The 27,869-nt window shown below is 33.6% G+C and overlaps 1 protein-coding gene across 1 annotated transcript; it reads right to left on the bottom strand.

The window, feature by feature from the left end:
- Positions 1 to 130: 130 nt before the first annotated feature.
- On the bottom strand, positions 131 to 25,950 carry LOC128164800 (uncharacterized). Its single transcript, XM_052828801.1, has 27 exons — positions 25,225 to 25,950; positions 23,016 to 23,099; positions 22,329 to 22,550; positions 21,676 to 21,862; positions 21,186 to 21,262; positions 20,051 to 20,323; positions 19,232 to 19,308; positions 18,364 to 18,483; positions 17,871 to 18,044; positions 14,446 to 14,492; positions 12,549 to 12,625; positions 11,915 to 12,008; positions 10,248 to 10,321; positions 10,011 to 10,088; positions 9,725 to 9,821; positions 9,148 to 9,223; positions 8,974 to 9,024; positions 8,763 to 8,822; positions 7,962 to 8,047; positions 7,212 to 7,304; positions 5,834 to 5,926; positions 5,659 to 5,730; positions 5,277 to 5,342; positions 1,817 to 1,886; positions 1,561 to 1,656; positions 1,190 to 1,269; positions 131 to 398 (listed from the first exon to the last, which is right to left on the bottom strand). The coding sequence occupies exons 1-27, from the start codon at positions 25,859 to 25,861 to the stop codon at positions 215 to 217; spliced, it is 3,345 nt and encodes a 1,114-aa protein (XP_052684761.1). The 5' UTR covers positions 25,862 to 25,950; the 3' UTR covers positions 131 to 214.
- Positions 25,951 to 27,869: the final 1,919 nt, after the last annotated feature.

Genomic DNA, 27,869 nt, shown 5'->3' with positions numbered 1-27,869 from the left:
TACCAGGTTAAATTTCAAATTATATTAATTAAGCTCGGTCATCATCAGTTGGGAGAAAATAATGTACATGCAGGAAAAAACACTTATCCCATGAAAAGGACCATAAACTTGCAAAAAAAAATGTAAAAGACTTGTTTATATTTGTATTTTAATGAAGTTGGACGGATCATAAATTATGGAATGTGATTTAAAGATTGTTAAATATTGCATGCGATCACTCCAAGGGGGGAACGTCAGGGTCGTCCACAAAGCTCTCACTATTGGGGCGTTCCTGTGCTTTCTGCCGAGACTTGTGTCCTAGTGGAGGTACAACTTTGTCCATTTTTTCCTTCACAATGTTCGCAATATCAACTGTTTTATGTGCTGATGCATCAACCTCAAGTTTTTCAATCGTATTTCTGTTTCAAAAAACAACAAACATTAAGCATGTGTACAGACTAAGTGCTCCTTCATCTGGCACCAAATAGTTACTGGTAATATTTGTTTGTACATGCAATACAGATGATCAAACATACATACAGCTTTACTGATATATTACCCAAGACTGAACACATGTGATTACTCAGGTATGACAGTGATAAAGTGAGTTAATCTAGTAAACATTTGCACATTTGGGCCTTTTTTGTTTCTTCCTGTTGTCCTACATTACTGCTAAAAAAGTCTGAACTAATGAAGCAGTCACAGCACAAAAATACTCTAAGTGCTGTATGTTGCACCAGGAATTGGGGAACCAAAATGTCTAATGATTTTTTGCAGGAAAAAAATATCTCCGTAATTCTTAAAGTTATGCTTTTCTCTTTTGTTTGTTTCTTCAGAAATGTCTTTTGAATTACAGTGTTTGAAAAACAAAATTCAAATTACTCCAAGCAGAATTAATGCTCTATAGAATCCAGTGCTGTCCAGGTGAACATTCTATTTAAAGATCTATGAATAGATTAGCTAACAATAGGAGAGAGTGTTCTAGAGGTTTTCTTTGTGCCAAATGAATTGGTTGAGTGCAAAATAACAATCTACACTTGGGTAACCACAGGACCTAGATTTAAACCTGATGTGATACCTTGCTGACCAAATTGAATACCCTATTGAGCAATCCAACAAGCTATTGAAAACTCTACCGGTATTCTGTAATTCGCTGTAATACAGTTTCCAGTTACGGTATGCTTTGAACTTCATACATATTAAATTTCACCTGTTTCCCCTCTGTCTGTTTTCTTTATTCTCACTACTGCTTTCTGCTTTGGGTTTTGCTGGCTTTATAACAGGTTTAGCCTACAAAAATTAGTTTTCACATTGCTTTTAGTAAACAACCTGTCATATACTGGTATTTTGTTAGCATAATTGAAAAAATTCAAACATCAAGTTTAACTATTGTAGTATTGTATGATTCTTTACAAATTTAAAGGGCAATATTTGTATGCTGCCATGTTTATTACTTGAGTTTGCTAGAGTACACTGTACATGTATTCTATGCATTGCTCTCTCTCTCTCTCTCTCTCTCTCTCTCTCTCTCTCTCTCTCTCTCTCTCTCTCTCTCTTTGTCTGTCTCTCTTAATAGTTTACCTTCGGCATTGTGACCAGCAAATGCCCCGTGATCTGGGACCTCTTTGCAGTGCTGGAGTCTGCATTGACTTCCTCTGTTAAACACAGCTGGAACATCTGAGGAGTAACAAGAAATAAAGATAAGATAGTTCAAGTATGATTCTTGAAATACGTACACTGTAATACATATACTTACAAGTAAATGCATTGTATAAAAAAAGATTTAAGAAGAACAGGAAATTTTTTTAGAATCTAAGCTTTTTTTCTCGAGTTTTACCTTTCCTTTAAGGCTGACTCGAACATAGTTAGGCTGTACGTCACAATCAATCAAAGATGTGTCCATGTGTCTGGAAACAAAAAGAAACAGAAACCATAAAATGCATATTACCAATTACATTCAGTCACCATTCAAAAGCAATGACTCCAATCTAGTTCAATGTTGTTGTTTTTAGCTCACCTGAGCTGAAAGCTCAAGTGAGCTATTCTGATCACATTTTGTCTGTCGTCTGTCTGTCCGTCTGTCCGTCCGTCCGTAAACTTTTCACATTTTCAACATCTTCTCAAGAACTACTAGGCCAATTTCAACCAAACTTCACACAAATCATCCTTAGGCAAAGGGGATTCAAAGTTGTGAAAATTAAGGGCCACACCCGTTTTCAAGGGGAGATAATTAGAAATTAATGAAAAATTTCGAGAAATTTTCAAAAATCTTCTTCTCAAGAACCAGAAAGCCAGGAAAGCTGAAACTTGTGTGGAAGCATCCTCAGGTAGTGTAGATTCAAAGTTGTGAAATTCATGACCCCCGGGGGTAGGGTGGGGCCACAATGGGGGGTCGAAGTTTTACATAGGAATATATAGAGTAAATCTTTAAAAATCTTCTTCTCAGAAACTAAACAGCCAGGAAAGCTGAAACTTGTGTGGAAGCATCCTCAGGTAGTGTAAATTCAAAGTTGTGAAATTCATGACCCCCGGGGGTAGGGTGGGGCCACAATGGGGGGTCGAAGTTTTACATAGGAATATATAGAGTAAATCTTTAAAAATCTTCTTCTCAGAAACTAAACAGCCAGGAAAGCTGAAACTTGTGTGGAAGCATCCTCAGGTAGTGTAGATTCAAAGTTGTGAAATTCATGACCCCCGGGGGTAGGGTGGGGCCACAATGGGGGGTCGAAGTTTTACATAGGAATATATAGAGTAAATCTTTAAAAATCTTCTTCTCAGAAACTAAACAGCCAGGAAAGCTGAAACTTGTGTGGAAGCATCCTCAGGTAGTGTAGATTCAAAGTTGTGAAATTCATGACCCCCGGGGTAGGGTGGGGCCACAATGGGGGGTCGAAGTTTTACATAGGAATATATTGAGTAAATCTTTAAAAATCTTCTTCTCAGAAACTAAACAGCCAGGAAAGCTGAAACTTGTGTGGAAGCATCCTCAGGTAGTGTAGATTCAAAGTTGTGAAATTCATGACCCCCGGGGGTAGGGTGGGGCCACAATGGGGGGTCGAAGTTTTACATAGGAATATATAGAGTAAATCTTTAAAAATCTTCTTCTCAGAAACTAAACAGCCAGGAAAGCTGAAACTTGTGTGGAAGCATCCTCAGGTAGTGTAGATTCAAAGTTGTGAAATTCATGACCCCCGGGGGTAGGGTGGGGCCACAATGGGGGGGTCGAAGTTTTACATAGGAATATATAGAGTAAATCTTTAAAAATCTTTTTCTCAGAAACTAAACAGCCAGGAAAGCTGAAACTTGTGTCTTGTGTGGAAGCATCCTCAGGTAGTGTAGATTCAAAGTTGTGAAATTCATGACCCCCGGGGGTAGGGTGGGGCCACGATGGGGGGTCGAAGTTTTACATAGGAATATATAGAGTAAATCTTTAAAAATCTTCTCAGAAACTAAACAGCCAGGAAAGCTGAAACTGTTGTGGAAGCATCCTCAGGTAGTGTAGATTCAAAGTTGTGAAAATCATGATCCCTAGGGGTAGGGTGGGGCCACAATGGGGGGTCGAAGTTTTACATAGGAATATATAGAGTAAATCTTTAAAAATCTTCTTCTCAGAAACTAATCAGCCAGGAAAGTTGAAACTTGTGTGGAAGCATCCTCAGGTAGTGTAGATTCAAAGTTGTGAAAATCATGATCCCTGGGGGTAGTGTGAGGCCACATTGAGGGGGGGGGGGTGTTAAAGTTTTACATAGGAATATATAGAGTAAATCTTTGAAAATCTTCTTCTCAGAAACTAATCAGCAAGATGATTCTTTATCATTGTTAAAACTTTGGCTCCAGGACAATTCTTCGGCCTCACAAGAAGGTTCAGAGTTTGATGTAGCTAAATATCCCATATATAAACAATTGTAAAGGATCTTTTTGAGAACTGCAATACTCAACATGTGATATGACTATAAAATTGAAGCAGGCAGCTATTTTTTCATTAGAATCTTTTTGTATTACTGTATTGAGTTATTGCCCTTGATTTATTGATTCTTGATTATTTTAATTAATGCATCCACTGTTAACCAATTATTGTGATGATTATTTTTATACAATAATAAATATTCAATGTATATAAGTTGTTCTGCATAAGAAGTTTTGGGTAAGGCCGGATTATTTTGTTTGTTTTGATTTCCAATTATTAGATACTATGAATTATTTTAGGTTGGCACATATATAGGGACAGTGTCTATTGCATTTCGATGAGTGACTGTTTGAGGTTAAACTTGAACAGGTATGGATAGATTGAGTGTGTGAACGTCCTTGCTCTATCTAATCTACGTGTTTTCTAACCTTCGATACAAAGTGTGCGGTAATTCCTGCCCTGTATTGCATTAATACAAGTGTGCAGTCATATCTGCTTGTATTGGTGGTGGTAGCGGCGGAGCACTAATGAATGGTCATCCATGCTGGTGTTCAGGCCTTTCTAGCGCAAGTGTGCGGCACTCCCTGCTTGCGTTAGGTTGAGCTGTTGGTGCAAGTGTGCGGTCATCCCTGCTTGCGTAAACGTTGGTACCTGTTGAGTTGCGTAGGTGTGCGGTCATCCCTGCCTGCGTAGTCCCTATATATGTGCAGGAGCGGTGATTAAAGTCTGCTCTTGTAAATATTGGCAGCAATCAGGAAGAGGGGAAAATGGATTTTATTTATACAGGATCTACATGTATTATTGTACATTGTCCAGATTGTTTGTTTTATGACTCCATGTAGCTGACTTTATCATACCTATTGTTCCTCAGGTGAGCGATGTGGCCCATGGGCCTCTTGTTTAATTTCCCACATCCTCCCTTTTAATCTTGCAGCTTTCGCATACTGTTAAAGCTCCTTTGACTGCTGTTTTAATTTTGCAGACGAAATAAAACAAAACCATGAAAATGAAACTGGCATAACTTCATACAATGTACTCCAAGTTGAACATGTTGGTTACTGAGAACAAATCAGTCAGCTGACTCGGATCTGACTGATCCTGGTTTGTAACCTTGTTTGTCTACATGCCAGGAAAACCAGGTCTGGTCGTCTTGAACCAGACTGGATGATAGACATGACACTGAAATTTTCACCTGAACTCCATAGAATCAGAAAAATACTTTAAAAAGCAAGAGCATTGAGGAAATTGATACATAAATGTACACCTATCTTTTAGTTACATGTGCATCAACATTGGTGAAAAAAACATGTACCAGTACTGGTAAAATATAAAAGTAGTTCTCATTGTAAAATGAAAATATCTACAGTGACAGTGTTTAGAATACACTTACTTAAAACAGGCTACATCCAGTAAAAAGCAGTTCTCACTTTCATTCTCAGTCAGTGTAAAGTCAATCCTGAAAAAAAAATTGTACATGTCAAATATAATGTCCATTAATGTCAAGCTGTGTGCTTTATCTGTAAAATGTTTAACACTTAATAGCATGATTAATCTAGAAAAAGCATTCTCTTTTTATCATTGTCTAACAAATGCCCTTACAGTTTCACATATATATAAGTTGCTGTGATGAAACATGTACTGAATTAGCAATGACTGTTGCCTTAAACAGATATGGACACACTGTTGCTATCATTAATTTTTTGTGAATTTTGTCATTAAGTCAAATAATGAAATAAATGGTCTTTAATTATTTCTCTAATACATGTACTTACTTTGCTTCATTCACATTGAGTGGTCTTCCATCATCAGCAAACAGACGTCTCGGCTGCTTTGGAGGAGGTTTGCTAAAGTGATCATATTAATTGTTATATTTTACACCTTTCACGGACTTAACAATAAATCAGCAACATAAAGGCATAAATGTATAAAGAATCGAAAGCTCCATACTTTTTGTCCTCGTCCTTCTGTTTGAGCTTCTTCATGTGTTCGTGGACGGCCACTCGGGACTCGGGTGTAAAAGGAACCTCCTCATCCCAAAATCTGAAATTTTACCACCACAAATCAAATCATGGTTGCTGTTAATTCATTAAAATATATGGCGGTCTTTTTGTAGATTTCAAGTTTTAAAAGATTCGTTGGGGCCCAATTTCATGGATTTACCAAGTATGATTACCGTGGTGATTTAATCTTATGTTTTACAACTCGGTAAGCATGTAAATTATTGTCGAGGGGAGCTAACAAAATCCATGAAGATTGAGCAACCATGAATTTTAATGATTTTCAGATTATATTTTTCATTGCAATTTGCTAGATATTTCAAGGAGCTAACTAATAGCACCACTTATTCTATAGTGAATTTAAATTTTATACATCCAGGTCATTTACATGCAAATTTTGGTGAACAGTCTCAGAGTTGGGGTCAATTACTTTGAAAAGTAATTAATTACTTTCAAATACATTGACAATTTTATCAATTACTTGCAATTACAATTACATTGATTTTTTAAAATGTAATTAATTACTCTCAATTACTTTGATAAATGTAATTAATTACATTTCAAATACTTTAGTTTTATTTTTTCAAATCTTGAGAACATATACATATATTAACAGCATTAATTAAGATATACAGAGCTTTATGTACGGTTATGTTTTTAAAGGTTGTACAGTATAGTTCAGATCAGATTTCTTGAAAATTTCTAGAAAAATTTTCTTTAACATTAAATTCATTCAGTACCATTGAGTTCATTTTTGGTTCTGAATAATATTTTCTCTATAGTGAATTAATTTTTATTCACATATTAAAACTATGTTTATTCAGAAAGTACAACTTCCGGCAGTACAGCATATCAGTATACAAATAATAATTGCTATAATTCACAAGAAAGAGATATTTTGACTCCCTTAAGTCTAAAATCAATGGGGGTTCTTGGGTATTAGAGGAGTTCACACCTCCACAAAATTAGATCTTTACCTATTGCCCTGGGCAGTGTGTTATGCTGTATAAACATATGAAAAATTATGGGACATTTAATTATTGTATAAACAAAAGTCCATGCCAAACATGTATAAAATCTTTTTATCATTATAAGACACCTATTTTATATTTCAAACTTGGAAAAAAAGTAATTGAGATGTAATTGAAAAGTAATTGAAAATACACAATATTTTTGGAATGTATTTAAATACATTCAATTACTTGTAATTAAAGACAGACTCAATTACAAATTACTTTCAATTACTTTGAAAAATGTAATTAATTACACTCAATTACAAATACTTTTTTCAATTACCCCATCCCTGAACAGTCTGCAGATTGACCTACTTTTTATCTTTCTCCGCTGACATTTCTTCATCGTCTTCTTCTTCTGTGTTTAGCTCCCGTGGCTCCCCTGCATCTTGGGAATCTTTTTGATCACTAAAACCAGGTGAGAGATAATCATTATAAATGCTCTACAGCTTACATGTATTGTTAACTAGGGTGCTTATACATGTAGATATTTCTCAACTATACACTCCAGTAGCTCACTGAACATCATACCAAGTACAGTAAAACACGGTTATAGCGAACACGCTTATAATGAATTGACGCTTACAGTGAAGTGAATTTCATTCCCCAAGTCTCTATTTCCTGTCGTAAACTTGACGGATATAACGAATTATGCTTATAACGAAGTTAAATTGCCCGTCCCTGGTACTTCGTTATAAGAGTGTTTTACTGTAACTGTAATCACTTGCTCACTTAAGGTTAGCTCTTTTAAAGTGAACTACACAGTGAAATATAGCCATCAACGTTTTAATTAACTACACAGTGAAATATAGCCATCAACGTTTTAATTAACTACACAGTGAAATATAGCCATCAACGTTTTAATTAACTACACAGTGAAATATAGCCATCAAAGTTCTTATCAACGACACAGTGAAATATAGCCATCAACATTCTGGGGGGGGGGGGGTGTCAGAAATCAACATAAAATTGTATTGACATCTGCATTATTATTAATTTGACAACATATGCTTTTCATTGTATATACATAAACATACTGGTACATGTATATGTAGATGTAATTACCCATTGACATCTGTGTACCAGTCTGTGCCTTTCTTAGATTTCTCTTTCATTTCTTCATGACGCCTTATCTCCTCTTTCTCTTTTTCCTAAAATATTTCATTTTGAGAATATTATTTGCTTCTTATGACACTTATTACGTGTATTTTTTAAAATCAATTTATCAAAAATATGTTCCTCTCAGTACCAGTAATTTTATTTTCATCAATTCTCAATTTTATTTGAAAATAAATCCCTCTTATCTGCATGTGCATGTACTGACTAGTAAAACAATGTTAAAGCAAAGTAGCAGGAAGAAGAATTTTAAATTCTTCATAGACATACTGTATACAAAGAGATATTCGCCCCCGTTTTATTTTTGCCCCTTTCATCCTCGTTGTTAGTGGGCAAATTTAAAACTAGGCGAATTCAAATTTCTTTTAATATCAACTGTGTCTGGGCGAATTCAAATTTCTTTTAATATCAACTGTGTCTGGGCGAATTCAAGATAATTAAGCCAAAACTGCAAGCTTAGAAGGGCAAAAATTACACGGGGTGAAAATAATCCTGTATACAGCAATTCTTTACATCTAATAAGGGAATGAAACTTACCATGCTCTAATCGTGATTTAAGTGTGTATGCTGTATCGGTAACTATTTTTACTGTACATGTTATGTACATATACATGTACTAATGTAAATGAATCTTCACTTTATTCTTTCAGTTCCCTACAATTTACTGATCATACCTCGCTATATCTTGCATGTAAATAATGAGCAATAACCAGGTAATTTTGAGAGAAAAAAGGGATTCCTAAGACTTACTCGTTTTTTGCGATGTCTGTTTTGTTGTTCTATGATATAACCTTTCAAAACTCCAACGTCCTGGAAAAAAATACATTCATTCAGGACTATTCAATATTCAAATGGACATACACTAAAACACCAAACAAAAACAATGAATTTATTAGACATATTATATTATATATTCAAATTAAAATCCATGTAAATCAAATGTAAGTAAGATCTAATTAACCTGCATTGACTTTATCCTTTCTGACTTTTCAATTATTTTTCCATCCAGATACTGTAACATAAAATTCAGATCAAATTAAAAAGAGAAGCTATCTCTGCATATTCATATTTACAACATCATTTATCAAACTGAAGCCTATTTTGATTGACAAGGGACCACCTCTTTAGTCCGTACCTTTAGCTGTGGTAATGTGGCTACAACATATTCCCTGTAGCCCTCATATTCTGTGCAAGGGTTCCCTGTCAAATACCTTGAAAACAAAATCCATATTTTAAAATAATTCATAATTTTAAATAATTTAATTCTGGTTGTAACATGCTTTCTGATTGGCTACAAAACTATTTTATATCGTATAAAGAATGTTGCCTATGTCATAGTAAGACTAAAGTCAAAAACGTATCAATACGCCTGACGTTACGTTTGAATTTTGTACAAATTTACGTCATTTTAAAGGTCAAATGACCGTTTTTATCTACAATGAAGAGTAAAAAAATTAAATTATAAGCAATGAATTCAATATTTATTAGTTTTATACGATATAAAATGGTTTGGGGCAGTTAACGCTTTTTAAACCGCGAAGCGGTTTATAAAAAAGCGTAAACTGTTTCAAACCATTATATTGTATAAAACAAATAAATATTGAATTCATTCCTTAAATAATAACATAACTTTTCATGAAAATTCCCATTTTTATAAGTACCGGTACTATTATTTAATTTATCTACATGTACAATATCCAAAATCAACTTACAGTTCTCGAAAATGAGCCAAATTCTTGAGACACTCAATACTTGTAAGTTCACCAACAAAGTTCACAGTTAAATCCAGTTTCTGCAGCATTTCACAATCTAATATGAGAAAAATAACCTTTCATAAAAAGACTGACTATAATCTGGTACAAACATTTCTTGAACAAAGAGTCCATGTTTACATTGTATGCTTATCAATTGTTTTCTCATTTCTTTTCTAGCTGCTGTAGCAATTCAATTCTTAAAACAACAATAAATGTTAAAATATGTATATTTTTTCATACTTACTTTCCAGGTTTTCAATTTTTTCAACATTATTCAAAGCTAGATTTAGGTATTCTAGTTTCTTTAGCCTACCAACATTTTCTGAAACAAATTGGAAGTCAACAAATCGTTTAATAAACAATTAAATCTGTGTTTGTTGTAATGGTATTCCTTGTATTCATCAACTTTTCTTATACATTGTAATAAGTCTTTAAAATGAAGTATTATGTGTTGTTTAAAGATAACGTTTTGATTAAATACCAATTTTGGGGATCAAGTTGCTCTGTAAATATAAAATTTTTAGATCCCTGCACCATTTATCCAAGTTTTCAATCCTGAAATGAAAATTTTAAAACAATAGATACATACTTATTATATTAGAATACATATATTAGTCTATAATCACTTGACTACTGCTCTTTGAATAGTTTTAAACCAGGTAATCATTATTTTGCTTTCAACAAGAGTGTAAATTTACAACTTTTTACTGTTATTTGTGCAGGGATGGGGTCAATTACAATGGAAAGTAATTAATTAAATTACAATTACTTGCTTAAATTTTTCAATTAAATTACCATTACCATTACAAGAGTTTTCAAATGTAATTAATTAAATTACAATTACTTTGCAGATGTAATTTATTAAATTACAAATTACATTTTGAAATTAATAAAAATTTAATAAAACTATGATTTATCTACAACACATAAACATTTAAGGAGGTATGTCTATAATGTGAATAAAATTCCGTCATAATAAAATTCTTTCATTGTTTGAGAATTTGTAAACTACTTTGATAAGTAACAATTTTTTGAAAGAAAAATATAAATTTGGTTTTATAATTATTGTTTATTTCAAAAGCAAGTACCGGTAGTCACAATTTGGAGGTGTCCCATACCACCTTGATATTCAATAAACATTAAAAAGTCATATCCCCTAACCCACACCAATCATGTCAACTAAAGTATTTCCTGCAAGCAAAACTATTTAATAAAAACTTTCTCCTTTGCATTTTTATTCACTATTTTTTTCTTTATAAATACAATGCCAAAGTACAGGTTAATCTCGGGTAGAGGGCAGACTTTAATTGTTATCAAAACACGATTCACACCTGTTGTTCTCTACCTAATTATCAAATGATTGCAATAAGGGAAAACATCCTGTGGACATGTAAGGCATTAAAAACTTAAAACCCATTTGAAGCCACGCATTATAGCTCTATGTATTTTAGGCTATCAACTACAAAGCATGACTTGATAGTTTATATAATTTCGATAACACTGATTTTGTTTATAAATTAAACAGTGATGTTTTAATCCAACTCGATGATAATTGACACAATAATTTTTCTAATAAGAAGGGAAATAAGTATTTTTTAAGAAAAAAAGATCAAGCAAATCATCAAATACATATACTTAATTAAATTTGGGCAACTTATGATTAAATATTGAATCACTCTGAATTCATTCTCTAAAATATTTCGTATGATAAATATAAGAATAGTTCAATTAATGCTTTTTAACTACTCTTCCTAACTTTATCTTGTACCATTGATAGTGTGGGGAACAATGGGTAGTGGACAGTTTCATATTTATTTGTACATCAGTATGTAATTAAAAGTAATTGAAAAGTAATTGGAATTACATGCCTTTTTGAAAGTAATTAATTAAATTACCATTACATGTCATTGAAAACTTGGCCAATTACACATTACTTTCAATTACATCAAAATTTGTAATTAATTACACTCAATTACCATTACAAATTACCATTACCCCATCCCTGTATTTGTGCATTAAACATTTAGTTTTTCATAAAAGTTTATATTAATATTTTCTATCAATAAAGCAAATATCAAGCCCTTTTTACGGGCCATTTTTAAATATCAGCAAAACAGTTAATGGGACATAACAGGACACATGACTTACTTCTCAATGTCTTGCTGATGAAGAGAAATTTCTTCCAATGTAGAAATTTCTAGATTATTGTGTTCTGCCCTCTTGCGCACTAGATCTTCAGTAACTTGATAAGAAAAATAAAATAATTAATTTTCCTTAATGTGACAATTTAATTATTGATAGAACATGGGTATACAGAATATCAGATTATTTTATTTTATAATATAACTTAATGTAAACAATTAAATATTTAATAATTCACTGAGTAATGTACAATAAACAGCATGGTGATAACCAATGATAACATGAAGGCTACCATGTAAAAGCATTACATTTCAATTTTTAACATAAAACGTTAAAATGATTAATCTAAACTTCCTATCCATTATAAACATACTGAAGGCGAATTCATTGTATAACAAGTTAAACTGAATATGGATTTCAATTTACAATGTCTTACTTCGAACCATAGTTATATCTGAATCGGGGTTTCAGCTTAAAAACTGCGTTTATACAAACGATCCGACATGCACCAACGTAAACAAATTGCGACTCCTGATCAATCATGCTTCTGTAAAACGTAGTATTACTACTCCTTATTCAAAACGTTTCTGTGATCTGGAAATATTCTCAAGGGGGAGCACTCGTTTTATTATACCTCCACTTTCGGATGATTGAAAGGCATGAAAGATGGGGATCGAAAAAGCGTTAAGATTAGTGAAAGATTTGCCACGGGTGGCTCTTAATAATATAAAAAATTCGCCTATGGATCAAAAGAAACCGGTAGGTATTAAAAAGATGCTTTAAACCCTTTTTGACTGTTTGAGGCCCAGAGATACTATAGAGGAAATTCGGTACATAGTGCAACTTTGATGTAGTTAGAGTTTGTATTGTATTGTTAGACTCAAATTGTATTCATGGTATTAGAGTACTTGAATGTTTTGAGATGAGACTCGTGCTAAATAGATACAAGCATTAGAAGAAAATGGAATCATGCTACAACATAATGTTATGTCTCTGCTTCTCTGACACTTGTATGCCTATATGAATGAAAACAATTTGACTGACATCTCAGTTAGTCTTGGTGAGGTGAAGTACAATTAATTCTTTGTCCAAGTCCATTCAGCTCCTAACCCCCCAATCCATATACCGGTAGTCTCCATTTACTTTCTCACTTTTCTACTTTTTTGTTTTAAATCAATACTGGCGTGCGACCAGTTCTCGCCGAGTACCATTTCTCGCCAGTACATTGTGACGTCATTTTATCAACAGATAAAATTATAGACGAAAAATTACGTCACAATGTACTGGCGAGAAATGGTACTCGGCGAGAACTGGTCGCATGCCAGTAGTGTTTAGAGTACCATACTCTTTAAAAGAGTACCAGTACTTTATGTTATCATCAGTATTTGGTATTTTGCAGCATAATCTTCGGAGAGGTTGGGGCAAAAACAAAACACATGGTAGAGGTCACAAGGGTCAAGGCCAGAGGATGACGTTGCCCAAATTAGGATTTGAAACAGGACATAAACCATTTTATCTCAGAGTTCCACAGGAATATTACTATGAAGGACATCAGTATGTATAACTAATCAGAGAGTGTTTGTTCAGATGACATTGCATTTGTTATGCCATGCTCACAGTTGGTTTGATTAAAAAAAATGTTATTTCTTTTGTATAATGAGTTCTTGATGAAGAAAATGGAAATACTTGTAAACACTTTTAGCTGGATGTTTTTGAAAGCAAGCAAAGTGAAAAGTGACAAAGCTTACTATGGCAAAGATAACACTTGTACTGAAGCTACCTCAAAATATCTTGATGAATTTCTTAATTCTTTTAGCAAGTAGGGCTTATATAGATTTATTAGACAATGATCCATATGTATAACACTGAATTCCATATAGCCATTGCAAAAAATCATAATTTTGTTTAGGATTATTTTGAAAATGTGATGTGGTAACTGTTTATGTGAAATTTCTACACAAAAGTTGTTTTGCTTTCTAGCTTAAAGAGACAGTATCCACCTTTGTCGTTACTGAGGCTGCAGAGAATGATAGACATGGGGTGCCTGGATCCCAACGAAGTGATTGACATTTCCTCCATCTGTATGACTGGTCACTATCACCTCCACGTGGATCGACGCCATTATGGAATCAATCTCACTGAGGAGGTACTAGCAGTGGTTGCTCACATAGGGGATATATATCACACAAACAAAACTGGTTTTTTTTCCCCATTTTTTTGCAGTAGATACAACACAGTGTGTATATTTATGCTCTGTAATACATACTGGATTGTGCATCAATATCAACATCATGGTTAATATACAAATAAACTGTAATTAAAGTACCTGGTAAAATGAAAATGAAGTAACTGTTGTAGAAATCTCATATTGCTACTAGCACTACTAGTACATATTGTATTCTTTTCATTTAAAAAAAAATTTTTTTTTTTTTTGGGGGGGGGGGGGGTAGGGTTCTGTGGTTGCATGTATGTTTCATTATCAACATTCTGTAAAACATTTGATTTGAACATATTTTATTTTGCAAATATACATTTACATAAATGGATTAGGCAGCAGGCAATGCCTATGTAAGCCTCTTCCATTCTGTAAAATATGATGGTAAACAAGTTATAGAGTTGACCATAATATTTACACACTACATGTAGTTGTATTCTTCTTAATATTTTGGGGTTTTTTCAGGGTGCAGAGAAATTTTCAACTCCCATTTGCATTGAAGTACAATGGGCCTCAGAAATGACCATTGCCACAATAGAGAGATTAGGAGGCGTGATCATGACGAGATTTTATGACCCCCTCAGCCTCATTGCCCTACAAGATCCTGAGACATACTTCAAGACAGGAAAACCAATTCCCAAGTGTAAACTTCCTCCCACAGATGCAGTAGAATATTACAGTGACCCCAAGTTCCGAGGGTACCTTGCAGATCCAGAGAAAATAGCCGAGGAAAGAGTGGCGTTATCCCAGAAATACGGCTATGATCTACCAGACTTATCAGAAAGTGACAAATTATCATTGTTATTAAAGAGGAAGGACCCAAGACAAATATTCTTTGGACTTCATCCTGGATGGATTGTAAATTTAACGGAAAAGAAAATTCTGAAACCTAAGGCTGAATATTTACAAGAATATTACCACTCATGAGATTTGATATGAATAAATTTTGGAAATTCAAAAAAAGGCCAATTTGATTATTGTTTAAAGGTTTGATGAGTAAGGTAAAATACATGTATACTCAAAACTGCATGTATTAGAATTTTTTTTTTAGTCTATTGATTTTTTTGCATTGAAAGGTACAATGTCATGCTTAATAATCACTATGGCAACATTGTCAATAGTTGAAGGATAATATTTGAATATCTTTTGATGATTGAAATGCCACAGAATTAAGCCAAAAATACCGGTAGCCCCTGCAGAAGCATTCGTTCATCAGTATATTGTAGAATTACAGAGCTATGCAATGTTCAGTAAACTCTGAACTGACAAATAATAATAAAACTAGATCATTCTCGTTGCGAGCAACGAGTGGGTCTTCCGTCCGATTTTTGAATAAATGAGATAAAATCATTCACTTTTAAGACTAAATTGTTAATCAACGCAAAAAAATTTTCGACACCCGAAGCTTGAACCCGGGTCGCCTGGGCACATGTCCACGACTCTAACGAACGAGCTACTCAGACTCTCTCTTCAGGACTTTGATGCTCAATATGTGGGGAACACATCAATCGATTTCAAAACAAATTACATATTCTGATTCAGTAAAAGAGTCTCTATCAACCCATTAGAAAAATATATTAAAAGCAAAAAGTTGAAAAAATCGATTTTTTATATTTCCTTCCGGTGACGACCGGAAGTGACGGCGGACGTTTTTATGACCATGTTGCAACAGGTAAAAGTGATGTCTATCTTCACTGAAAATTTCAGCCCTATATCTTTATTCGTTTTTTAGATCTCTAGCCGACAAAATTGACTTTTTAAAATCGTAAACGGACGATAACTTCCGACCGGAAGTGATTATCAAGAAATTGAAACGGCGGTACAAACTTCAGATGCCGACACATCATCCCTCAAAATTTGAAGAAAATCGAATAAGCCATCTTTGAGAAATCGCCTGCACAAAATTTGTAAGACAAAAAAAGAATAAAAAGAATAATAAGAAAAGTGAAAAAGAAACAATAGAATAATAGTAGGGTCTTCCGCTGAAGACGGAAGACCCTAATATGTTTTGTGAAATTCAATACTAGCATTATAGACTCTGAAAAGACAAATAAAACTTCTTTTTTTTTGTAAAATTCAATATTTTATTTCATATTCATTAACAACAACATTCAAGGAAATAGGTCACCCAAAAACAATCACATACTTGACGGAAAATTATGCTAAGACAATTTGTAAAACGCACTTGTATATTTCCCATTTACTGCCATCTGATTCATATCGTGACAGCAAAAAATAAATTAACATAATATACAAATATTGCAAATCAAAAATAATGTACGGTACATGATTAACCATTATGTACAATTAACATTAACAATAAAATATACATACATGTATATTCTTGTACAAATAAAATAGGTCTGAACTGCTTTATAACAGTACATCTTTCTTCATATGTACAGCCATCTGTTTGTTTAAAGAACAAGCATGTAGCTTGGAAATCATATGTATACATTGTACAGAGTTCGTTAATTTTGGCTGATCTCTTCAAGGTTATTTAAGATTTCTTTGATGCATCCTGGTTATTCTCCTAAATCAGTTGTTAATATATATATATGTACATGGAGGTAATCTTATGAAAAACATTCTTTGAATTCTTATTCTCAAATACCTGTACCGAAAACTGGCAGATTAAAAATTTCACCAAAAATAGTGTGAAATTCTAAATTAAATTCCTTCATTTGGCAAACAAAATTTCCAATACTACATATCAAGATGCAAAGTAACCAGAGAATTTTCTTTACTCTTTGATGTGAGCAATCATTCTAGTGCCCAATGGTAATTAATTTAATCATGAAAATACGAGATACAGTAAAATGTGAATCCTCAGAAACCTGAATTTACCAACATCACGTACTAACTGAAGTACAGACTTAAGTCACCACATTAAGTTAAAAGTGTCAAATATTTTGACATTGTTCAACTTGGCAAATAGGTTCAATCCAATACAAAATGAACACGGCAAAATAAACTCGGGATGTTTTGAGAGAGTTCACACAAAATTAACATTGCCAATCAATTTGGGACAGTTTATGCAAGTCTCGCTATTGCACAAGGACAGATGAAAACATAGTGAAGTTAATATGATAGAACTTACAGTGTGCATTTACCAAGAAAGTAGAGCAGTTGTTATACATGTAGGACGAACACTTCTTACAGGGAAAGACTCTCAATGAAGTGTAATTGATTGTCATGACTTAGACATCTGGATTTTGTGCTGCAAGTTTTACATGTATGGTACGTCTGGTATTTATTCTAGGCTGAAAAATAAGCGCGATCCATATCCCATTGATGTCTTTGAATTCTGAACTTTTTAACTGCTTGGGATTAACTTCACACAGCTAGGAGTAAATATGTCGTATCGAAAATAAGGGTTAGGACACAAATCCATTTGAGCTTTATATCACTTCTAAACAAGATGGACAGATGTTACTAACACACTATAAATATATGCTCCAGATAGTTGCTAAGGTAATGCCTCAGATATCACCTTCCCTCAGATTTTCTTTTACAGGGATTTTAACTAACACCCTATAAATATATGCTCCAGATAGTGGTTAAGGTAATGCCTCAGATATCAAAGAACTGATATGCTTCATTATGCTAGAAGATTGTTAACATAGTATAGAATGTTAAACATAGCTCTCAAGAAGGAGAAACATACATGTACATGCTAATTTGTACTACTGCACTCCATTATATAATAAGGCTAAGTCAACAAATAAATAGTGTTTATAAAACTACAAATTCCTCAGAATCCAGTGTCTGGGAACGAATGCGACCATATTCGTCCAGGCGAACGTGCTTGACTCGTAGGAGGCGGTCCTTTTCAGCCGTGTCTATCTTGACCTCATTACTATGTCCATCACTGAACACAAACATTGGGTAGGAAAGCCTTTGTTTTGGTGGTGCCACCATCTGCAATAGATTTGTAAATCTCATACGTGTATCGTCTCCTTTATACCACATAAAGGTACATGACTTTACATGTTATAAAAATTCACACGTACACTAGTATCAAAGCACTGTGCGTGATAAAAATAACACAGGTTACATGAAAACTGCAGCACACCTACATTCATTACTGACAGAAAAACTTGTTATTACAACTGCATGTCTCATTTCCATGTAAAATGCTCCTATATCGAATAGTAAAACCAACAAATTTTGGAAAATTTACTGTATAAAAATGTCTATTTTCAAATCCTGAGTGAAATATAAATAGCCATTTTCTTACCTCCTCTGTTTGCTGTACAAACTTTTCAAATTCTTTCTGGTTTCTGCAGTAGAAGCCAATGGTACAGCTAGGGTCTATTTTGTCAATGGAGACCTTTCTGGGCGACATACAGTGATAGGACTGAAAACATAGGACAATTCATAAATAAATTGTAACCTGTATCAACCACAAGCACCTGATGTTTATTTTCCTTGAAATGAAAAAATAAATCTATATCATAATACATATACCCCTACCAAATAATACATTGTATCATTATTAGGTATCTTTTGTTGACGTAAACAAAAAAAGAAATGCAGGATTAAAGAACATTGTAAAATATGTTGAAACGGTATATAGTGTGAGTAAACATTTTATTGAAGCTCTTTTTATAATATAATCAAGGAATGAATTCATTAGCTAGTTTACTCATATGAGTAAAAGTTTAGAAACTGGGTAGCTATTAAACTCACGACTTGTAATTTAACTTTTAGCTACTGTTATTTAAAAGGTAGAAAACAAAGCCATGTGACCTTTAAATTGATGTTATATTGTACAAATTTAATGATGTTAGTCTAACTCTGACATAATCAAGGTTGATTGTATCAGCCAATCAAATACATGTAGTGCATTACAACCATACTTAATTAACTCATGCTGGAAAACTCGAAGAAACATTAAAACATACATCTCAAAAGATTTTTTTAAATCAAATTTTTAATATCTTTCTTAACACACTGAAAGTGCATATGTATACTATATACATACCGATATGCACTTTCAGTATATGAACAGCATATGAAGTCAATTAAAAACAAATTGAAATATATATATGTACTTGCTTCCTCTGAGTTTTCACATGTAATTGCAGATAACTTAAAATGCTTACCTGGATTGGAAAGTGTCTCTCCCTTGTGTCAACCACATCCTGACAGTAGTGTGGATCTAAATATATCAGTTTGTCTTCTGAAAAATAGCATAGGAATTTATAAGTATGACTTTAATGAAGAAACATCTTTATCCAGATACGCACTATTCATTAATCATATATATACTGATTAGTGCCTATATGTCATGTACATGTATGATAGAATACCTATGTATGGTGTTCGCAAATTGAAGGCAAACTTATACCTGGGCTGCGTTGAAGATCGAAGCTGCCATGTAGGGCTACATAGCAGCTGCGCAGTTGAATGGTAAGCTAACCTAGCCACTACGTAGATATTCGTTGTCTACATTTTTAATGCTAAGCATCAAATTCAAGATGGCTACCTTAGTAACCATTATGTAACAAACCTGAAACTTATTCTATCTGGTGATATTTTGTTCATCCTATAAGTTATTGTGAATTTTAACATATATTTCCGCTTAAAATTAAAAATTCATGTAGATGTTATATTTTTGTATTTGAATTTCCAGTATTCCAATTTTTAAATCAGAGACCTAGAAGCTAAACTAGTGGTCCGTTCAATAGACCTAGATATCTATGACCTAGCGGCTAGGATAGCTGCTACGATCTTGAACGCAGCCCTGTAGTATATGCATTAATTTGCTTCCTGTAACAAATTTAATTCTTGAGAATAACGTTCAATGAATGTAGTTTTAATATACAAAAGATCTTAAAATATGTAATTAATTCATTTCACTGACATGCATGTACATGCTGTTCTATACAGCTAAAAATCCTCAATCAAAATTTAAACTTTACCTTGCCATCCTACAAAGTAGAGTGAATGTTTGGGCTTCCCTCCAATGATGCCGATACAGGAGTCCTGAGATAGAAGCCCTTTCACACAAGGAATGTAGACTGGATTAAGCTGCTCCCCTCCTAGTCTAACCGGAATAAGGATCACGACAGCCCGCTTCCAGTCCATGGAGGAAGCATCCTGACTGGATTCATGCTCCGACTCCGTGGAGTTGGTGAACTTTGTATCCGTCCTCGGTCGCGTACAACAGAGCTCATATATGTCCTGTTTGTAGACTGAAAAGTAACATCAGTCTTTCATTTTGAGTTTTCACACAAATGCAAATATTAAACAATAAAATGCTTTCTTTGGTGATTCATTCGGGATATGAAGGTAGCGACATTGCAGAAAAAATACATAACCCGCGTTAGCGGGTTATGTAAATTTTTCCTGCAATGACCGCTAGCTTCAGAATCATCAAAGAAAGCATTTTATTGTTTATATTAACATCTTTCTTTTAGCTAATTGATAAATTGATTATGAAAAGTAAGTAAAATTTACTAAATTACTGTTAATGTACGTAAGTACGTTAGCTAAAAGAAACAGCCAAATCGTCTCCTGTGAGACTTTGATTCTGACATCGTCATGATTATTTCGTGCAGTCCATGATTTTTCCTAGGTCGTTGTAGGTTTGGACCAATCGATAAACAGGGCGTGTCAATATCTGTCCTGTCATTTTCTTGTCAGTGTCAGCCGATGTAGATTTCGACCAATCGATAAACGGGGCGTGTAGATTTCAGTCTGGCTGTTTCTATAGAGCTATGAATTAACTACAAGTTTCCGTAAGAAATAGAAGGAATAATACTTGGTGGATGTAAATATAATAATTTTGATACATGTAACACACAAGATCATGTTGTATTCGCAGATAAAGTGAGTAGTGGTTCTCAAAATGAGAAATGTTATGTCCACTCAAATACTGAAACTACGACGAAATAATTTCGAAAAAGTTTTCTTTAAACAACAGTCCCTCAAAAACCTGTAAATTTAATGATAATCCATAAAAATTGACTCCCACAAATTAGAATAACTTTGCAGATTACAACGAAATTGTAATTTCAAATCTGAAGAAGCCTTTATGTAGGCTAGGAAGTTTACCAGTGCAGTCCTGAGAGACATATACACAGAGATCTGATAGAACTGTCTGTGTCTTCTGTCCTTTCACCATTGTTTCCCTATTGAAAAAAATATAAAAAATTATGTTTGTTCAGATCAAATGGAACAGACTACATGTATTTATGTCATGATAAAACACACTACTATATGAAATTCAAATTATCAAATGTTTTTGTACAATAACGTAAGTTAATTGGTCAGAATAAGATATATGAGTACAGTAAGTACGCTTTACTGTATGTGTCATTTTTCATGGAAATCATGTTAACGATGATAAGGCTTCATTAGCTACATAGTATACCCCCCAAAAAACCTTGATATTAAATGCATTCTCTAAATCACAAACATTATCACAATGAGCGAAAGCATTAGCAAAAGAATATCTCATTACTAGCACAAACTTTTCAAACCTAAACTACAGCAATGAACACAGTTTATTGAGATAGTTAAACATCAAGACTTGTCGACGTACTTGAGTATGTGAGCGACTGAGGCGGGACCAAACCACTCCCCTGGCTGTTTGCCAAGACTTTTCCCGACCTCCACCAATCGGTGCATAGAGAACGGTGACTCGTCACAGAGGTAATCTCCAAACCAGCGGATTATCTGCTTCCTGTACGTTTCCTGTTCTCTTGTTTGGTCACTAAACACATTCCATTCTAAAAATAAATAGGAGTTCAACAGGTGTATTAGTCTGAGTTCACTGTAAGAAAACTGTTGTGTAATTAATTATCACTGTAACAAATCTATCTGTATGTTAAATAACTAATGAGTAATAAATTTTAACTCTATACAATTTATCTGCATGTTCAATAACTATTGTGTAACAAATTATACATTTCATCTGCATATTAGATAAGTACATCTGTTGAGTGAAATTAAATCAGCATTAGCATCTGTATTTATTACCTCATACCTTTACATAAAATTGCAATAAAAATTGATGAAATTGATTTATATTTTGAATCAATTAATACAATGACATTTTCACTTTTTTTCAGGAGAAAATAACAAATACCGTACTGGTACATGTAATTATTGGGTTTTTTAATTTTTTGAGGAATAAAAATGATTTAATTTCAACAACCATTTTCTAAAATTCAAACAGCTTTGAAAATGTCTGACCTGGTCCTAAGTAATGTAATGTGAGAGCCTTAGCAAGCATCATCTGACCACTCCTTAACATGCACCCCCACCCACAGTCCGAGGTCAGCTTGGTCCCGGGGATGGCTGGGAAGTCTTGTCTATACGTAAACCACAGCAGGCTCGAGAAATCCTGTTTGAACTTTTCAATGTTTGGCACAACTCTTGTTCTTTTTCCTCTCTGAATATCATCATCTATGAGATCTAAAATTATACATGGTAACACATTACTAATGATTTCACACATTCTTTTATTTAATTAACAGTATTTGTTTTACTTTTTCAAGAGCATTGAGATGCATGGCAATAATGAATCAGGCTATACAAACCAGGTCAAAGTGATTGCAAATCATAAAAATCATAAGACTCCTGTCTTCTGGCATTTAAAAAGGGAATATCAAGTTGTCAAGTTCAACAAATTAACCATCTTCTTGAAATTTCTAGATATGTTTTGTTTGGCTATGAACTACCGTATCTATAATTACAAGAAAAGCTCTCTTTTTAATCTCTCTTTTTACAGAGCTTAAGGAGATTACTATGGTCTATAAATAGTCTGACCATCTAGCCTTCTCAAGATATATAAAGATGTCTCAAATGATATTAATATGATTTAGATTTATATGACAGAACTGTACAGTAAATATGTGGGGTTAATCATTCATCGCTCACCACTTGGTTTTATATGGTAAAATTTTCCCAAAAGCCAGACTGGACTGTCAAATCTAAAGCTGGTCTTTGTCTTCAACGTCCATCCTACAAAACATAATTCAGCTGTTTTTATATCATTAATCACTCTGGTTAACCTGTATGTGTTGCACACATTCGAATCAGGAATTTCCTTTTTTAAATCATAACAGGTGCAGAGTATGACAATGTAAAATTCTGTAAACTTAAATGTCAAGATCCAAAAAGTGCCATTTCTATCTATTTACATGTAGTTATAAAATCATTTTGCAAAATTCACTGTGATGTCAATGAAATTTGTGTTACATCACAGAAGGTACATTAAGCCAAGAAGAAATCCCAGGATTCTTTTATCAAATATTACAACCTTGCACTACCTATGTATAACACTATATATACCGTCATAAAATTACTGTTAATACACTGGAAAGCAAAATTAGCCCTTTATTTTCAAATCAGAACCTTTGGTTTTTATAATATTTTTTACCAATCTAAATGTTACTATGGGGGTTTAATTATCAAATAAATGTACTATACAGTTATAAAATGATGCTCTTTGCACAATTTTGTAATCTGTCATTTAATAAGATATTATTAGTTATCCAGGTTCAATAAAGGGTGTAGGGGAATTACCCCTACAAGTAATAAACATCGGTTGCACAGTATGTGGTTGCATCACCCGTATTTAAAACCCCTAAAGATAAGACAATCTCGAGTTATTAATTACAACAAGGGTTAACTGATGCTGTGAAAACGTCTTCAGAAATAGTTATTTATCATTTGATTGCCTCTGGGGTTAATTTAAACGCTTGTAAACTTATAATACATGGCGACTTTAACTTCTCTTATGGAGGAAATTCCAACGAAGTTGCCGATCAAAAAGAGACCATTTTGTTTAAGTTGGTCCTTGATTGCCAAAAAAATTTATAGTCGCCATGTGGGCAACTAAATCTTAAAGAAATAGTCGCCCACAGTAAAAATTACTCGCATTTGCTAGTGGGCGAGTGGTTATTTGCAACCCTGTGATTTACGTGCTTGTAACAATTCGTTGTGTTACCAGTTGCTAAGTGTGTTGCTAACGCTGAGGGTAATAGAACGGATTCTATTGCGTCTAAACCAATCAGATTTCAGTATTTAACATGAAAGTAATAATAATATACTCTGGCATCAGAATAAGACAATGCATGCCAAAATCTGATTTTCAATGAATATAAATTTTATATTATATCACATGGGAAGTAGAATTTTTGGTTTATATTGCACAGAGCAGAAAACAGTACATTTTTATAACTGTACTGGCACTGTACCAGTTATCAGCTATAATTTTACGTTTTCTTTCTGCATTTCCTTATTTCTTGATATATTTGAATAAAACTTGACATACTTTAAATGGTGAACTCCTTATTTATCCATCGGTTAGATTATATCATCATTTAGAACCCAAAACATATTGTTTTTGTGCTTTTTCACGCTCCGAATTTGCCGTTTGTTTTACGATTTACTGTAACAGTTATCGGCTTCGTGATAATAACATAGTAAAATCCCTGTAGATGTTGATTATATATTCTGCAAATTGTAAATTGAATTATGCCCCTTGTGTGGTCAGCCTATAGGTCAAAGGGGTTATTATACATAAACAAAACGCATTAGAATTATTCGTTTATTACCATACGGTAATACACAAAACCGTATGCTATTCAATACATAATTGTGCAATCAGGCGTTCAACTGCGCCATGAATCTCGCAGAATTTAGTAAATTCCTTTTGTTTATAAATGTTATATGTATTGATATTATATGTCAAATCAACGAAGGGATATAATAACGTATCACAAAGAGGCCATGTTCTATTTTTAACTTATTACGTCACTTCCCCCACAGCTGAAAGTGCAAAGATGTAAATCAGCGGTAAACAATGATCGTTAAAGCTCATGTTTAAAACATATTCAAGAAAGCTTTCAAGCAAACTTACTATTCTTTATTCAAAACAGACGACTGAATTAAAAAATCTCGGATAATCGCGTGCTATATACCCGAACCCTCAGTTTAGCCAATAACTGGTCTTAGCCGATAACTGGTACAGTACCAGTACAATACGTCTAAACATTTTTAAAATGTATCAACTTAAAGGTATTTATCATATTGCGTAATTTCTGACTGTTTTATTTGTCCCTCCTCAAAATTGTATACTGACCATATTTCACATTGTTCCACATGGACATTAACTTGTTTTTCACTTTTTCCGAAGTTTCACCCTGTGTTGGATATTGCAAAGATTTTGGGTGTACATAGTGAGGGGGATACGTCCGTGTCTTTGAATTAACCGCAGTTAAATCTGGGAGGCTATGAAAATCACTACAGTCATTATAGTCCAGGTTATTTTCCGAGGTACTGATGGTGGAATATGACTCCTTTAGACAAGCCCCATGTCCTTCAGGCAATGATAAATACACACTGTTGATATTATCGAATGATCCATCGTCAATATCAAAGGGATCGCTTGTAGAGATGTCAAACTTCACACCTGTTTGTTCTGAAGGATTTCGGCTTGGTCCCGAACTACTCGCTTCGAATCTTCTCCCACTTTCTTCGTTTCTGTTCCGAACAGCATTTCGCGATGAGGATTGAGAAACCAACTTTGCTGGATTCAATAAAAGCTGGTTATTAGAAGAGTTTTTCCTCGCTTTTAAATCTACAGGAGTTAGTGATGGCCCTTTATCATTTACCGTTATAGTTGACACATCATCACTCAGAGCTTCACTCCATGAATCTAAAGAAGCCACATCCTCAGATACTCGACGAGAGTAACTCTTGGGAGTTTTTCGATTCATCTTAATTCATTTTTAACCAAAATTTGTACGAACGTCGGAACATCAACATATCCGTCAAGTTTCTCTTTTTCACATGACAAATCTCCACTCTAAAATCCAGACTTGTCAAGTAGGAATTTTTTTTCCGGATTTCTTTGCGTCTCGCCATCTCTAAGTTACTGAAATTCCGGAAGTCTTTTATATGATATATTTTGAATAAACTATTTGCTATTTTTCTTTGATATTATTTAATCTATGTTTATTAACAATATGGGCGCCGATTTACCCAGGGGTGATGTATAAAGATGAACATGGAAAAGGTACAATAAATCTAGGCAAATTAGACAAGTGGAGAGCGTAAGTTACGGAAAGCTTATATTAGCTAATAATTTTTTTTTTGGGGGGGGGGGGGGGTTCGCGTATAAACCCCTTATTTACGCAATTTATAGCAAAATATTATTTCAAAATCGAATATTTTCCGAAAAGTTGTATATAACCCCTTTGTGAATTTAATTGGATATGTAAGTGTGCGTATAAGATAAATAAAAAAATAAGGGCATTCTCTTATGACTTGAAAATTGGATAGAATATGTAGTTTAATAATTTTGACAGATTTGTATTCTTTAAAATTGCGTTGAAATGGCTTTGAACGGTTACATTTGTTACTGAAGTGTTTTGTTTACAAAAATTATTGACGATTTTAATGTTTAAACACCAACAGCGGAAAAAAAAATCTCTCTCGATTTTTTTAGAATTTTGTACCATTTGAAAGCTTAATTAACCATTCCTTTGTGATTTAGACTTAAAAGAACAGTGGCGTACAAGGCGTTGTATATCCCCCACTCGGAGCAATGAAGACGAAAGAATTTCAATTCAAGTTAGATTATTAATTTTTGACTTGTATGTATTGTTTTCATTACAAATTTCACGATGGAAGTCAATATTGTGATTAACACGACAGGTATATGTTTCAAAATCAAGCTGCACACCATTTTTGCCTAATTCTTGGACCATTTACTGTTCTTAATTGCAAAATTAGGTATGAATGGGTCATGACTCCATCCTAAAAGTACTTTTATTTAAAGAATAAGTTTATATGGATTTTTATTATTGGTTTATTAAAGCTGCTTGGTCCGATTTTATATCAAATTTTATGCACGCTTTTAAACGATGGCTATGCTTAGTATATGTATAATAATACACATTGCAGTAGTTTTACCCGTCAATTATGCCAAATTCCAATGAAGAAAAATACGTACAAAATTTGCTAACAAAACAAACGACATTAAAAGGTACCGCGTTATTTCGCCTCATGTTAAATTTCACCCCTGACGACGAGACGGGTATGGTTGTATTACGAATTTGACACCACGTTAAATAAAGGTCGAAATGATCAGACAAATTACAAATACAAATAAACATGTGTACGTTTTGTTCGCTAATATTTCTTAACAATCGATGCATAGCATGCGGGTTGAATAACCCCAATCATTCGGGGGACGAAACCAAGCGGTTTCCTTTTCTAAACATTCCCGTGATGCATTTTGGTTTGTTTTTTCGTTTGCCCAAAGAGAAATTATCTTTATTAACTTTCAATATTTCTAACTTTGAAAGGAGACTGATTCTGCTGGTGTAAATAGGAGAAAGTCCATAACTTTCGAAGATAAATGATTTGTATGAAAAAAATTTTGATACTGTAATTACAAAAAAATCGGACCAAGCAGCTTTAAATATTTTCAAACAGTTCAATTTATTCAGACGTAGTCTAACGTGTCAACGTAGCTCACTGTGATAAGCGGAGCCTTCTCCATGGAGAGGGTGTTCGAATCGTATAGGCGGCGTTTTATTTTTAATTCATTTGCTTTTAAGTAAAAAAAGTAAAACATGTGTTAAAAAACATATCTAATACCATTTATATAATGACAACAATTACGTAATGTTCATAATCTGTACACACAATGTCGGATAAAAATAGCGCTAGCACAGATATGAGATCATGCTCTAATGCTTAGAAAGTAGCAAGTGCATG

The sequence above is a fragment of the Crassostrea angulata genome, chromosome 10, assembly GCF_025612915.1.
Source record: "Crassostrea angulata isolate pt1a10 chromosome 10, ASM2561291v2, whole genome shotgun sequence".
In the NCBI taxonomy this organism is placed as follows: Eukaryota; Metazoa; Mollusca; class Bivalvia; order Ostreida; family Ostreidae; genus Magallana; species Magallana angulata.
Note: the sequence above shows the minus strand (reverse complement) of the source record. Positions and strands in the feature narration are given on the sequence as shown.

Bases quoted from the DNA above. Each gene is read 5' to 3' on its own strand.
- LOC128164800 (XM_052828801.1), bottom strand. From the start codon at position 25,861: ATGAATCGAAAAACTCCCAAGAGTTACTCTCGTCGAGTATCTGAGGAT. The intron at 19,309-20,050 runs GTAAAGTTTAAA...GCTATTTTTCAG, and splicing joins CTACTTTGTAGGATGGCAAG to AAGACAAACTGATATATTTA. The intron at 18,045-18,363 runs GTAAGAAAATGG...AATCTATTGCAG, and splicing joins TTGTACAGCAAACAGAGGAG to ATGGTGGCACCACCAAAACA.